The 15,963-nt window shown below is 36.4% G+C and overlaps 2 protein-coding genes across 2 annotated transcripts; one reads left to right on the top strand and one right to left on the bottom strand.

The window, feature by feature from the left end:
• Positions 1 to 5,047: 5,047 nt before the first annotated feature.
• Positions 5,048 to 7,510, bottom strand: LOC138870389 (uncharacterized). The gene is made up of 4 exons (XM_070148189.1): positions 7,416 to 7,510; positions 5,710 to 6,272; positions 5,467 to 5,615; positions 5,048 to 5,068 (listed from the first exon to the last, which is right to left on the bottom strand). Exons 1-4 carry the CDS (start codon positions 7,508 to 7,510, stop codon positions 5,048 to 5,050), a joined length of 828 nt encoding a protein of 275 aa, XP_070004290.1.
• Positions 7,511 to 11,568: 4,058 nt separating this feature from the next.
• On the top strand, positions 11,569 to 12,751 carry LOC104220183 (ethylene-responsive transcription factor 4-like). Its single transcript, XM_009771002.2, has one exon. It carries the CDS (start codon positions 11,692 to 11,694, stop codon positions 12,562 to 12,564), a length of 873 nt encoding a protein of 290 aa, XP_009769304.1. The 5' UTR covers positions 11,569 to 11,691; the 3' UTR covers positions 12,565 to 12,751.
• Positions 12,752 to 15,963: the final 3,212 nt, after the last annotated feature.

Genomic DNA, 15,963 nt, shown 5'->3' with positions numbered 1-15,963 from the left:
AAATCTCGTTCCGATTGTCCTTTAAATGGAAAAACTCCTTTACGCCCTTGCGGGGTGTAGGTAAAAAGGGAGGTGTGACAGTCATCACCTGCACTATTAATGATGTTGTGAGTAATACCTGTCGGATGAGGAGCAAAAGGGTCACGCTGCTCGTCCGATTGTGGTATAACACAAGTCCTCGTGTTTTCTGCAACTGTATCTTGAGCGGGCTAATGGAGGATGCTTGTTAGTGTGTCAGTTAGCCAAACCTCGAGGAGCTTTTTTACTGCTGGTGGCGTTTCTTCCACCTCGGATGTGGAAGCTCCTTTACGAGAGATCTTATGATGCTACAGTGGGGGAGAGGTGATCCGCCTCGCCTGGGGAGGCATGGGGCATTGTATCCACTCCGCTTCAGAAATCTCATTAATGGTATTCAAGAGGTTGGTTCTGAGGTCGCCCATTATCCTCGTTCGTTCTTATCTGTTACCTGCTATATTAGATCTGTGCATGCAAAGAAAAAGGAATCATGTTATTGTCCCTCTCTTTTTTCTTACGTTAGTAGTCCGTACTAGTTATAGATCTAGAGGAAACTAAAAATTTAACTAAGAAATCCCCACAGACGGCATCAAATTATTTGGCTAAAAAGTATAACTTTGGGTTAAGCTTTTATATTTATGTAATGATGGGTTAAACCTAGTTAATAATAATATTCCTAAACGTAGATCTTCAAAATACGGATAATATAGGATTTAGGGGTGTTCATGGTTCGGTTTGGATCGGGTTTTCCCTTAAAATAAACCAAACCAAGTAAGTTGGTTTTTCAAATATTAAAACCAAACCAAACCAATTAAGTCGATTTTTTCTCGATTCGGTTTATGTCGGTTTTTTGGTTTTTTGCGGTTATTTGTCAGTTTTTTCTTAAATATAAGACATACACTACCAAATACATATTTCGGCGACCACATTTTCAACGTAACACTATCAAATCAATTGCCCTTTAAGAAATCTATTATTTACCAAGATATATTGATGATAATTGAATTAAACAGTGATGAATAATTTAAGGACTCAATTAAAAATATATTATTTTTAACACGAAATAGATTCTTACACTTAACAAAAGAAAATTATCAATCAAACTAGAATGTAAAGGTAAAGAACTATACTAAAAGTGCAAACTATTAACATTTATCATTAAATTTTTGAAACTTTGTATAAAAATATACATATATATATATATATAGGTGTAATAATAAATTTTAAATAGCTACTCCTATAGTCGGTTTGGTTCAGTTTTTTCTGATTGAAACCAAAACCAAACCAAATTTGATCGGTTTTTTAAATTCAAAACCAAACCAAACCAAAAAATATCGGTTTTTTGGTCGGTTTGGTCTGGTTTTCGATTTGGTTCGATTTTTCGGGTTTTTATGAACACCCCTAATAGGATTGATCCGAGGGGAAATTAATGGTATTGTGCATTAAATATTCCAAAACCATGAGCAATAATGGAGGAATAACTAGCAATAAATAACAATAAATGATATTTAAGTAAATAGGAGAAATGATTCACCCAATAATGAATGAGTTAGATGATTGTTCCTCCTGACAATGATGTGTGACAGACAAATCCTAGAATGTTCGAAATACTCTTGGATCTAATGAAAAAGTGTGGAATAATATATGCAAGAATGTTGATGAAAGATAATATTTGTATCTTTGCTAGAGAGAGAGAATCTTCTTCTGAAAAGTGTTCTTACCAAATAAAAATTACATGCCCCCTCTTCCCCCCCCCCTTAACCTTTTGTTTTTATTTATATGGGACATACTCTCAATAAACCTTAATAGTACATGTGTAGAGAATATACAATGAAATATTCTCTTCAATATCATATTCTAATAAACTAGGCGTTACAGCTCTTTTATGGTGCTCGACCTCGACTCATTCGCACCCGACAACGAGCCTTGCTATCTCCTGATCCACCTCGGGTGGCCCTTTCCGTGACGTTACTTTGCAGAAGTGTTAGAAACAAATTTCGACCTACACACGTAATAAAAAAGAGTAGGAGTACTAGTAATCGATAGTACCACCTGTTGATTATATACGCACAACACCAACTCACCGACACCCATTAGACGAAAACATGAATGAGTCATTACTCGGCGGCTAAGGTGTTCCAAAATAAGGTGGCGTTTACTTGAAAAAAAAAGTTTGAAGAATTTTTAAAAGTAAAAAATTTCAATCTTTTGCGAAGAGTATTATCAATTGAACACCAATTTATTTTTATTAATGTTAGCAAAAGTTGAGGAAGATCTTCTTTTTAAGTATTTAGTTGAAAAGCGATTTAAAATAGCTTTTCCAATTTATTTTATTTAGCATTTTTTACCCGATTACAAAAATTCAAAAAATAATTTAAGATTTTAGAAATTTATACTTTTAAACTTCCAATGATATTGTGGCTATGCAAGCATAGGGGTGGCAAACGGGACCAGGTCGGATATTGGTGGGTCGAAAACGAGTAATATGAAAAAGGATAAATTATCAGACCCGATCGATATTTAACACGAACAAAAAATGGGTTATTGACGGATAATATAGATATTCATATTATCCATGTCTTCTTGAATATGATCACTTGGAAGAATTTTTAGTCTTCCAAACTTGAGAAACCTCCAATCTGAATCTTTACAAATGTAAAAGTTAAACTCATTACTTGTTCATCAGTTATTCATTGGTTATTTATTTTTTTTGAGTGGATAATATGATTCATGTTCATGTTTGATTCGTTTTTAAAAATTTATTATCCAATCTACTTTTTAGTGATAATATGAATGAATAATTATTTTCTTAATCTATTTTGCCACCAGCAAGCATCATTAAAGTAAAAGGAGCTAAATACGCAGCAGATTTTTTCGTTTCGAATTGGTCATCATCTCTTAATTATAAAGTATAAACTCAGGCATTTGCACTCCTAGGCCTAGGCATTTACCAACCACGATCGAATTCCATTTCTTTTTTCTTTTTTCACCCAAATGTGGGTAGATCTAGTTGCCTATAATATATTACTACGTAAGTTTTACTAAGTCAAATATTTACAAAGCCATGTGTAGAAGTAAAACAAAACAAAAGGAAGAATCTTGGCTGTTGGTGTTGTCACACTCACATACTAGTAAGAGTGGATTACACGTGTCGGAGGACAAGCGTGTTCTAGAATTAAGGACAGCAAAACCAAACCTCATTCCAGTAAACAGCGGCCGTCATCGTCGTGGAATAATATATTTCCCAGTAAAAAAAAATGAACCTATTTTTTTTGATTCATGCAAAAAAGAATGACTATTTTTTTTATTTAGAAATAATTTATTTTTACGTAATGATTTATAGCCACATAAAATATATATATTTTATTTTATACCATAAATTTAAAAATTTTCTTTATTTTCTTAAATTCTGTGCCCAAGTTCACTGAAACGGAAGGAATATCAAAAAGCCGGCAGATGCCGTCAATCAACATCTATAGCACTTTTGTCTTTGAAAATGCCCGCGTGTCCACGTAATCCCATACACCTTTTTCTATAATATTACTCTCTTGGGCGGCCTCCCATCTCCTGTCAAACGCTACGTTGACCGCGTTTTTACCCGGAGAAAATATAAAATTAACCGTTGATAACAAACTAATTGTATCCACAAATTAAAAATATATAGTATTATATATTATATAATAATATACGTATAAATATAAATTTTGTTATCTATTATTTTTAAAGCAATTAAAAATATACTCTCTCCGCTTCACAATAAGTGACTAATTTACTTTGGGCACACTTATTAAGGAAATACTAAATTCTAGACAAAAATAGTTAGTGTGACTACCCTTAATTAAATATTGCAATATAATTTAATATGAGGAGTAAAAGACTTTTTAGGAATATGTACATAAGAGTAATTTTTGAAAAAACAAAACAAACTTTTTCTAATTATATAAATGGACATTTATTTTGGATCAAAATAAAAAGACAAATTGATCATTTATTGTAAATCGGGGAGAGTATATTTCTTTCTTTATACTAACCCCTGGATACCATAACCTAGTGAATTTTCACGCAAAAAGAAGAAAGGAAACATATTAAATTAATTATGACTATAAAATATTATGTATTTATTGGTTTTGTTTAGATAGCGAGTGCTAAAGTTTTGATTTTAAGCCATATGCCATATTTAAAGATGTGGTCTAACCATTAATGAAAACAAATCAAACTATAAAAAATTAGAATTCAAGACGACAGATATAAATATTCTAATTTCTTTTTATCCATTTAAGAATGTTTTACAATGATTGTGGTAAGAGTCCATAAAATCAATCAAGATATACATACACTAATGATTAAATATTTGCAACTTTAGTATGTTGATTTAAGTATGATATTATTTACCCGTAAACGGTATATTTAAATTTGTAACGTGGTTTATAGATAAGCGAATGGATTTGATCCTAAAATGATAAGTAAATTAAATAAAATGCAAAACTAGCTTTAAAATCGAGATAAAGTAGCAGATAGCTTAGGTTTCGAGAGCAGAGTTTCCGAAGGCAGTAATACAAATATTAGCAGGCAAGCAACAAAGTATTATTGAGCTTTTAAACAGTATATAGCATAAGTTTGTCAGAAAATTAATCCTCTTACAATGGTTGTTGAAATCGCTATTTATAGTTGCCCCTAGGGAACAAGGTCCTAGGATCAAGCCCATCTTAAATGATAATTATGGGGGCTATTGAAGAATGTGTAATGGCAGCCTATGAATGTCATAATCTCTATAACAGACTAGGCATTAAATGCTGCAGAATATTCTTCATTAAATCTACTCAAAGCGGTCAGTCTTCCTGTTAACCTTTTAACCTCTTTAACGTTTGATAGCTGGTCGGGGATGTCCTTGATGGATTTAATTTTATCGGGGTCGACTTTGTCCCCCTTTGTGACACTAGGAACCCTAAGGACTTACCGGAGCTAACTTCGAATGCACATTATTCGAGATTAAGCTTCATGTTGTGCTTCCTTAGGATGTCAAATGTTTCTTTTAATTGTTTAAGATGATCACCTACGTTCAAAGACTTAACCAGTATATCATCTATGTAAAATTCCATGGTTCTCCCTCTTTGTTTTTTAAACATTTATTCACAAGCCTTTGAAAAGTGGCTCCAGCGTTCTTAAGCCCGAAAGGTGTCACATTATAGCAATATGTGTCAAAGTTTGTTATGAACGAAGATTTTTCCTGATCCTCCGGGTTCATTTAATTTGGTTGTACCCGGAATAAGCTTCGAGGAAACTCATCAACTCGTGCTCGGTCATCGCATTAGTTATTTGATCAATGTTTGGCAATGAGAACGAGTCTTTTGGGCACGCCTTATTTAGATCCTTATAATCTACGCACATGCAAAACTTATTATTCTTTTTTGGAACTACTACATTATTAGCTAGCCTGTCAAGATACTTTACCTTCCGGATTGAACCGATATCAAGCAATCGAGTTATCTCTTCTTTGACAAATTTGTTTCTGACTTCGGTAATAGGGTGTTTCTTCTGTCTTACCGGAGGGATGTTAGGATCCAGGATTAACTTATGCAAGGCCACCTCTGGCGGAATACCTGTCATATCCGCATGCAACCACGTAAAACAGTCAACGTTGAATTTAAGAAATTTTATAAATCCTAACCTGAGCTCGGGGTTTAATCATTTCACCAAGTGGAACTTCCTCTCCAAGAATTTTTCTAACAATGCAACTTGCTCGAGTTCTTCCTATGTGGATTTGGTTACATCCGTTTCCTTTGGTACCTGGAAGTATCTTGGTACTTGATAGGATTCCGATGGCTCCTCTCCCATGTTCACTTTGTTTGGCTCGATAGCAGGCGTCGGTTCCTGTAACTACTATGTCACACGCTCTTTCCTTTTTGCTACTGGAAACTAAGACTATGTTCATCTCCCTTGTTGCCAGCTGATCTCCTCTTATTTGTTTAATTCCCTCCGGAGTCGGGAATTTCAGAAGTTGATCGTATGTTGATGGCACAACTTTCATCTCATGTAGTCGTGGTCTTCCAAGAATAATATCGTAGCCCATATCGCATTCTACTACTTCAAAAAGAGTCGTCTTCATTACCCTTTTGGCATTGGTGGGCAGCAGAATCTCTTCTCGGGTTGTCATACATACTAAGTTGAATTCGGCGAGGAGTTTTGTGGCCGGAATAGTGCTTCTGGTTAGCTTGGCTTGTTGCATCACTCTCCATTGGATAATATTGGTTGAATCCCTGAGTCCACCAAAAACACGTTTAATTTTAAAATCTAAATATTAAGAGAAATTATCAGGGCATCGTTGTGTAGTAGGAGTCCAACTGCGTCCTCCTCCGTGAAAGTGATATCGTCCTCGATGACTTCCCGTAATCTTTTACTATGGGTCATCGATACTTTTGTCCTTTTCGATGTAGAATAGGTTACACCATTAATCTCGTCCCCCCCCCCCTCCAAAAAAAATCATGTTGATCATTAGACAAAGAGGATTTTTTCCTGCTTTTGAGGGTTTCAAGTTATCCTGGTTGCGGCTGTAGTTATTCTTAGCCCGGTCGCTTAAGAATTCTCTAAGGTGGTCATTTTGCAGCAATCTCACCACCTCCTCGGGCAGATGTCGGTTGTCCCCAGTCCGGTGACTGTTGGTCCCATGGTACTCGCACTATAGATTAGGATCCCTCTGACTAGGGTCAGATCTCATCGGCCTCGAAAATCATGTTTCCTTAATGTTCATTATCGTGGATACCAATTCCATTACGCTGACACTGAAGTTATATTCGGATAATCTGGGGTAGGTGGAATCCTGGTATCCTAATATCTCTTTGTTCTGCAAAGATCTGTTGCTCCGGCCACGATCAGCTCTCCTATCGGTAGCCAATCTATTTGTCGACTGGAAAACCTCTGTCGCATCCTTCGACCCTTTTGTAAGGAAATATCCGTCCTCTAGAAGACTGTTGATCTGCGTCGAAATCATCCTTCAACTTTTCCTTATTCTTTTCTCGATCTTGACCCTTGGTTGATGCCTGGAAAACGCGCTGGTCATCATCTATCTTATCTTCGACTCGTAGCAGTTGTGGACATCTGCCCATGTTGTTTCCTGGAACTCGAGCAAACTTTCTTTTAGTTTTCGGGAAGCGTCCGAACTCCTCGGATTTAGCCCTTTAGTAAATGCATTGGCTGCCCATCCGTCTGGTACGACCGGTAGCAGCATCCTTTCCTTATGAAATTTGGTCACGAACTCCTACAACATTTCGGTCTCTCCTTGCGCAATTCTAAATATATCGGTCTTTCGAGCCCATACCTTCTTGGCCCCCGCACAGGCCTTGATAAAAGAATATGCGAGCACCTCAAAGGAATCTATTGAGTGCTCAGGTAAAAGCGATTACCATGGCAGTGCCCCTTTTGTGAAGGTCTCCCCGAACATCTTCAACAAGACAGACTCAATCTCATGTGGAGCTAAGTCATTTCCTTTCACCGCCATTGTATAGGTGGTGATGTGCTCCTAAGGATCTGAAGTCCCATCATATTTTGGCACGTCTGGCATTTTGAACCGCTTTAGGATTTACTCTGGTGCCACGCTTGGTTTGAACAACAACTTAGTGTATTTCTTTGAGTCTGGTCCTTTCAATGGTGCGTGATGGTAGGTTAGGAACACATGTTTTAGCCGTATTTTACACTCTAATTATTGTACTTTGAGCGTTTTTTAGCTTAAATGATAGTTATTTGCACTTATTATGTGTTTTATGCTTCGTAGGAGTTGATTCCGAGTTAAAAAGATGTTCTGGAGTTAAATCAACTAAGTGGAGCTTTGAAGTCTGAGTAAAAGACAAGGAATCAAACCAGGATCGTGTCCGGTGCTCGTGGATCGGTGTTTCATACGAAAGTTTGAAGAAATATCAAGGATTATGACATTTGTACTAATGTTTCGCACCATACGCAGCACAGTGCGACACCTCAGTGCAAATGTGTGTCAGAAATTTGAGAAGTTCAGAGACTTGTAGTTTTTTATTCTGACAGAAAAATACACTAATGTTATGTATAGTGCGTGGCATAATGTGTAGCATCACTAAAAAAAATTGTCAGAAAAGTTATGTTCGGAGAGTTTACGATCGGGAAAAATGCACTAATGCAACGCACCCTGTGTAGCACTATGCGATACATGAAGTGTAAAAAGTTTGTAGGTTTTTCCACTTCGGCTCAAAGAGGGTTGTTTCGTCTGGGTTCGTTCCTACTTGGTATAAATACAATAAAAATACGTTTTTGAGGAGACTTTTGACCTTGAAAGCTTTGGGAGAGCATTGTAGTCTACAAGAGACGTGATTTCATCATATTTTCATCAATTCAATACCAGAGTTTGGATCGTAATGTTAGATTGATGCTTTATTCTTCTTTAACTCTTTTTGTGATGACTGCCTTTATAACTATGGAGTAGTTTACCTTAGGGTTTGACGTGATTTGGTGACTTGGTTGTTGTTTATGGATTTAATTACTACTTAATGGCTTGAATTTATTGGAAGAACTTTACTATAGTTGTGATTTTATTCATAATCTTGTTTAATTGGAAGAAGAGCATAATATTGAATATTGTTGCATGCATGCCTTAATTTATTTTGGTACTTCTTTAAAATAATCGAAAGAGATTTGTGACCTCTCCTAAATTAAGATTGAGAAATATTCGAGAGAAGTTTCTCTTAGATCATTCTTACCAATAGATTCTTGCAAGTTCTATCATACTTCACATTAATTTATTTGAAAGATTTAGATTTAATCGAGAGATGAGTCTGAATCGGAAGCATAAGCTAATCACCTAAATTCATGAGAATCGATAGTACCCCAAGAGTAAAATATAACAGTATCATATCCAGAATCAAAACCTTGCACCTATCACGTCAAAACCCTTGCTCCTCACATTGATAAAAAATCGACTTTGCTAATCTCTGGTTTGTTGAAGTCAATTGTGAATAGCTTTACTTTAGTAGTTAATCATAGTTTATAACCATTACAAATGAAGTTTTGATCATCCTGAATAGCGTTAAGCTAGAAATTGCTTGAGCATTGTTTAAATCCAATCCATGGGGATACGATCACTAAACTATACTATCTTTGGCTAGCGAGCATCAACTTCGTATAGTGTTTTGAGAGATTTGATCCATTCGGGCATTTATTTCCCTTATAAACCGCATGATTTCGGCTTTAAAGGGATCGTTCTCGTTATTGTTACTAGATCTGTTGTCATTCCCCACGGCCCTGTCGAAGCCGACCTCACCTTTCAGGGTATTATTATCAACCTTTTGTGCTGTTTGGTTTGCAGGAGCGCCTGGAGGAACTGGACCTTTTTCATTCACATTGTTGGAAGCACCCGACAACGCTTGCTTCAACTCTGTCATGAACTGATCTTGTTACGAAAGATGGCCCATAATTGCCTTTTATTGTTCCCTCACGATTCTTACTATTTTCGCAACGTGCTTGTCCTCAACATCATTAGGAGTTACTTCCCGGACGTGTCGTGGATATTGTCCGCAATGGACCGGCGTGGCTTCATCCCCCTCGTTGCGGGTAGCACTAATCAAATCTTCGTGTTGAGGCTGATTTCCTTGGGCCTCAACATTGTGTGTGATGTTGACATCATTATCTGCCCTTTTTATGATTTTTCGCTAAGAAATAAAGAATTAAACAGGTTAGTAATAGATGCAAGGACCAACCCAATTACGCAACTACCTAAGCCTCACGATGGGCGCCAAACTGTTTATCCGTAAAATAGTACAGTTGAATTTGTAACGTGGTTTACAGACAAGCGTACTAATTTGATCCCAAAATAATAAGTAAATTAAATAAAATGCAGGACTTAGAGTTGAAATCGAGATAAAGCAACAAATAGCTCTGGTTCCGAGAGCATAGTTCCCGAAGACAGTAATACAAATATTAGAAGACAAGCAATAAAATATTATTGAGTTTTTGAACAGTATATAGCATAAGCTTATCAGAAAATTCATCCCCTTACAATGACTGTTAAAATCTCTATTTATAGTTGCACATGGGGAACAAGGTCCTAGGATCAAGCCCATCTTAAATGACAATTATGGGGACTATTGAAGAATGTATAACAACAGGCTATGAATGACATGTTCTCTATAATGGAGTATGTATTTAATACCGCAAAATATTCTTCATCGAATGCTGTCGGGTGGCAGACATTCGTTTGTCTTCATGAGCAACACTCCCTTCGGGGCTTCCTGGTGCCAACCGAAACTACCGCCCCCGGTTTTAATTTTCACTTGTCTCACTTTTTATTTGTCTCTGATTTCACGTGTTGCTCTATTAGACGAGTATTTAATACGAACTAATTTTAACCAACACAAATATATTACCATCAATTTTAAGTGGCAAGTAATTTTACCATTTGATTGAAGTTGAAAGAAGCAAGTATACCAAGTTGAAAACTGACAATTCGGCCCAATTTCTTTTTGGGCATTAATTACTTAAAAAAACATTAGAGTTATGTGCGCGAAACCTATATATTTAAGTACTTTTTAAGCAAGCTTTAAAATTTAAATTCTCTATTTAAAGTGGAAACCTATATATTTAATTACTTTTTAAGCAAGCTTTAAAATTTAAATTCTCTATTTTTAAGTACTTAGTATATAATGAACAAAGTAATAATAAAATATTGAATTGTGGATATTTTCAATATTCTGCACATAAATTACTCCTACTTAATATGGTTAAAGTCAGGGGTGTTCATAAAAATCCAAAAAAACGAACCAAACCGAAAACCAACCAAACCGACCAAAAAAGCTATACTTTTTTGTTTGGTTTGGTTTTGGTTTTGAATTTTAAAAACCGATCAAATTTGGTTTGGTTTTAATTTTAATCAGAAAAAAATCGAACCAAACCGACTATAAGAGTAGCTATTTCAAATTTATTATTACACCTATATATATGCATATTGTTATACAAAGTTTCAAAAGATTTATGGTAAATGTTAATAGTTTGCACTTTTAATATAGTTCTTTACCTTTACTTTCTAGTTTGATTGGTAGTTTTCTTTTGTTTAGTGTAAGAATCCATTTCGTGTTAAAAATAACATATTTTTAATTGAGTCCTTAAATTATTCATCACTATTTGATTCAATTATCATCAATATATTTTGGTAAATAATAGATTTCTCAAAGGGCAATTGATTTGATAGTGTTACATTAAAAATGTGGTCGCCAAAATATGTGTTTGGTAGTGTATGTCTTATATTTAAGAAAAAATCGATAAATAATCGAAAAAACCGAAAAATCGACATAAACCGAATTGAGAAAAATCGACTTAATTAGTTTGGTTTGGTTCTAATATTTAAAAAACTGACTTACTTAATTTAATTTCTTTTTAGGAAAAAATCGATCCAAACCGAACCATGAACAACCATAGTTAAATTATGTCCAAACAAATGGTAGCAGACAAAAGAATTACTTAAAAAAAATCCAATAGTACCATTGTCTTTTAGAAGATTTGCTTATTATACACCGTTAAATGCAAGACAGTTTTTACCCTCCCTGCTTTCCCCTCTATCCTCCATTATATAAGCACCTCTACACATCATAAGTAGAACCACAGCTTCTCAAGCTGTTTCTTTACACGTCCAGTCACAAAATACACCATATCAGCTATACAAAAATGGCTATGAAAGAAAAGCTAAATGGCGGTTTGAAAGGAGGAAATGTTAAAACTAACGGAGTGAAAGAGGTTCACTACAGAGGAGTAAGAAAGAGGCCATGGGGACGTTACGCTGCTGAAATCCGTGATCCCAGCAAGAAGAGCAGGGTTTGGTTAGGCACCTTCGACACGGCGGAAGAGGCGGCAAGGGCTTATGACGCCGCCGCCAGAGAGTTCCGAGGACCCAAAGCCAAGACGAACTTCCCCTTGCCGTCGGAGAATCAGTGTCCCAGTAACAGCAGTGGACCAACAGAGTCCTCCAGTGGAGAAACCGGTGTTCACGCTCCTCACGCGCCGTCTGAGCTCGACCTCACGCGCCCCCTTGGAACCGTCGCTGTAGGCGTTGACCATGGTGGTTGTAAATCAGAAGTTGGATCGGTGAGAAATGGATTTCCGATTTTCCATCATCAACCCGTTATGGGAGCTCTGACTAGTGACAACAGTGGCCTTGCAGAGTCCTCTATTGGAGAAACCGGCGTTCACGCGCCTCTTGAGCTCGACCTCACGCGACATCTCGGCGCCGTTGGTGAGGGTGGCAACCATGTCCGAAATGGGTTTCCGATTTTTCATCAGCAACCGACAGTGGCGGTTCTGCCAAATGGCCAGCCAATTTTGTTGTTCGACAATAATTTTGTGCCAACCGGAGTACTGAACCGGCCAAAGCCGTACAGGTTTGAACCGGTGGCAGTTGAGTTTAACGGCGTTAGTGGTAGGGTAGTTCATAGTGACTCGAGCTCATCGACTGCGGCGAACGAGAACTATTACGGAGGAGGCGGCGGAGCTAGAAGAGAACTAAATCTTGATCTTAACCTTGCCCCACCAATGGAAGCTTGATAATGACAACTTAATTAAGGGCTGATTTTTGTATATAGGTTCAAAAACTGTTCTTGTTTTTGCAGCTGGGGGGGGGGGGGGGGTTGTTAATTATCTCTTACTGTTTCTTCCATTTGTACCTCATTACTCATCTTTTGGATCTGCTGATTAATGAAAACTTTAGAATTTTACTTCTTTCAAAAGAAAATTGGTGTGTGCTTTTTCTTCTGTTTTAAAAAAAAACCTTTTCCTCGACTATGCCATAAAAAAAAATTCTTTTTTTCGATTTTTTTTATTTTTTTTGAAATTAGTATTTGACCATAAAATTTTTATTTAAAGATTAATTTCGGGTTTTTTTGAAAATTTAGGAACTCTAAGAGGTTATTTTTTAAAATTTTTATTTCAGATCACAACAATAACTTGAAATTATATTTATGTCCAAACATAATTTTAATTTTAAATAATATTCTTACTTACAAAAAATTTATTTTTTTTCGAAATTTTAAAATTCTTATGTCCAAATCCCCCCAATGTATCCCTCGAGTTTGAATGCATGGATAGTTTAAAAAGGGTTATTTTTGAGAAATTATTGGTCTCTATATTGGATCTTGGTAGGTTCGTCATTCAGATCACAACTTAAAAGGGTTATTTGCGTTTGAAGGGTTGCTTGAACAATATGTTTGCCATCTAATAGTGCAAATAGTTCGAATGTTCGTTGCTGGCCGGCCATCTAAGCTAAGAATTAGAAAAGGTAGGATATGTTTGTTTGGACGGTAGTTTTTGATTGTTTTGTACAACCTTGTACATTATTTTAATAGTAGTAAGAGAAAATATTTTTAAAATAATGACTAGTTCTAAGATCTCCCTTAAGCTTTTCTAAAGAACTTTTTATATGAAATTGTCCAAATGCCGCTTATACAAATATTGCATCTAGTCTCATGCTTATAGCATGTTGGCTTTTTTTAAAAAAAAATTATTATTAACCAATTTTTTTTTAAAAAAGTTTAGGTATTTGTCAAACAATTTTAAGGAAAAAAAATACTTTTGAACAAAATAAAAACAATTTTTAAGATGCAGAAAAAATAACTTTTTTCTAAAAATATTAAGAAAAATATATTTAGAAATACTTAGATGTGTTTTAGTTAGGTTTCACACTTGCAAAGACATGAGTTAGAGCTAAAAATCCTCTACCCTCTCTCTAAAACAAGATCCCTCCCATTACGTTCTTCTCTTCTTCTTCGCTGAATTCTAAGTCATGCTTCACAACACTATCCATGATTCTTTCCCTACCATGAACACCCCAAACCACATGAAGATCTCAACTGCAACTTCAAACAGTGATGCTCAATCACCACCTAATGCATATCACCAAACGAACTCAAATATGGATATTACTCATTCTTTAGAACTTAGGCAGCCCCAAAGAGAAACCAACTTTCCTGAACATCCTAAACAACAACCTTCAAACCAATAACCTTTCAAACAACATCTGTGTCCAAAATGACATAAATGATAACCAAATAATCTCGGATGAAATTAAAAACCCTTTCCTCGAAGAAGAGGTTGATGTCTTCATCCCCCATAACCTCTGAGGACAAAGAACGACTGTATAAGAAGCGGGAAACAATCCTCATCGTTATAGTCTTTGGGAAAATGGTTGGTTACCAATTTCTCCAAAGAAAATTACAAGCAATATGGAAACCTAATGAGACTATTTCACTTATTGACCTAGGTTATGACTACTACCTTATAAAATTCAACAAACGATAACTATAATAAAGCACTCCATGAGAGACCTTGGTTCATAAGAAACCAATTCCTTACTGTTAGGAAATGAGAACCTAGATTTGTGGCATCGAAAGCTTCACTAACCTACTCGGCCATTTGGGCTAGATTACTTGAGCTTCCTACGGAGTTTTACGACTATGACATTCTTCAAAAAATAGGGAATACACTAGGTGAACTCATACGCATAGACGCTTGTACCTCCTCAGCACTTAGAGAGAAATATGCTAGGCTCTGCATCCTAGTACCAATCGAGAAACCGCTAAAGACTCATATTGTGCTAGAAAAACACTACCAAAAGATTGCATAAGAAGGATTTAGTGTCTTATGCACTAACTGTGGATGACTAGGCCACAACCTATTATCTTGTCCAAACAAGAAAATAGATTCACAAAACGAAAAATCTACAATAGTCATAACAAAAGGACCACCCAAGACATTGACTCCATCACAACAAAAGTGGAAAACTGGACCATTGTCTCTCATCAAAGAAGGAAAACAAGGCAAGAGTTGGAGAAATCTAGCTCCTGGAAACCCAACGACCCTCAACACCTCACCATTGAGAAGAACAAACAACAAGGAACGAGAGAAACTCTTGACAAGCCTTGCACAGGAGATGGTTCAGGCAAAATACCCACCGGACAAAAGTTACCCCTCCCACAAATAACCCTTTGCACACAAATGGTAAAGACCAATCTCCCTCAAAGATCCCAAAACAGTACAAGTCTAACCCTTTGACAAAACCCCTAGATGTGAGCCACCCTACAAGGGTATAGGGCACCATGATACCCTAGTCCAAAATATAGGAAAACCAACGGACAAAGTACTAAGCCCTACAAAATCCCTTCAATCAAGTCTTGCTATTCAAACCAACAACAAAACAAGCAAGAATAAGGAACCTAGGACCTCTAACATGGAAAACACACTACTGGCCCCTCCCCATTACCCCATATCTATGGACTATGAAGTCTTGTCCATAGACCTACACACTACAAGTCAACAGCTAGGATCAAACAACCCTAGTACTACACAAAAAATCGGCAGTATAGCCCTCACTAATTGTTTCTCCACCATAACAACCCCATCAACTTCATATCAATCAAATTCCCCCATGTCCCTAGATACTAACCTCAACAATACATTTGATATGGTCTTTTCTGAGAGCATTAATGATCTGAGCTCCTTCAACCCTCCAGGAGTTACTACTATAAATCATATATTAACTCTTTATATTCCACTCAATAAAACCCCTCACCTCTTACAAAAAAACCAAACAAAACTCCTGAACTTAACAACTGTTATATCAAAAATGCCGAGACTTCTAAACAACTACCACAGAAGGAATGTAAGGACAAGGAGGAATGCGTGGGTAAGGGATCAACACCAAAGGAGCAATCATGTGATCAACCCACCACAAACAACATTACACACACCCCATGCACCAACCTTATTCACAACCCTACCACTACCCCCAAATCATATCCCTCAAAGCTGGCTGGAACAGGGCCTAATGGGTCACAACCAGAGCTTGAGCTTACAAATCAATGGGGAGGACATAATCTTTCAGATAGAGGACCCATGCTACTTAGCTCAAATAGTTGCGGAAGGATTGAGAATAGCTATGGGGAACATAAT

The sequence above is a fragment of the Nicotiana sylvestris genome, chromosome 6 (genome assembly GCF_000393655.2).
Source record: "Nicotiana sylvestris chromosome 6, ASM39365v2, whole genome shotgun sequence".
In the NCBI taxonomy this organism is placed as follows: Eukaryota; Viridiplantae; Streptophyta; class Magnoliopsida; order Solanales; family Solanaceae; genus Nicotiana; species Nicotiana sylvestris.
Note: the sequence above shows the minus strand (reverse complement) of the source record. Positions and strands in the feature narration are given on the sequence as shown.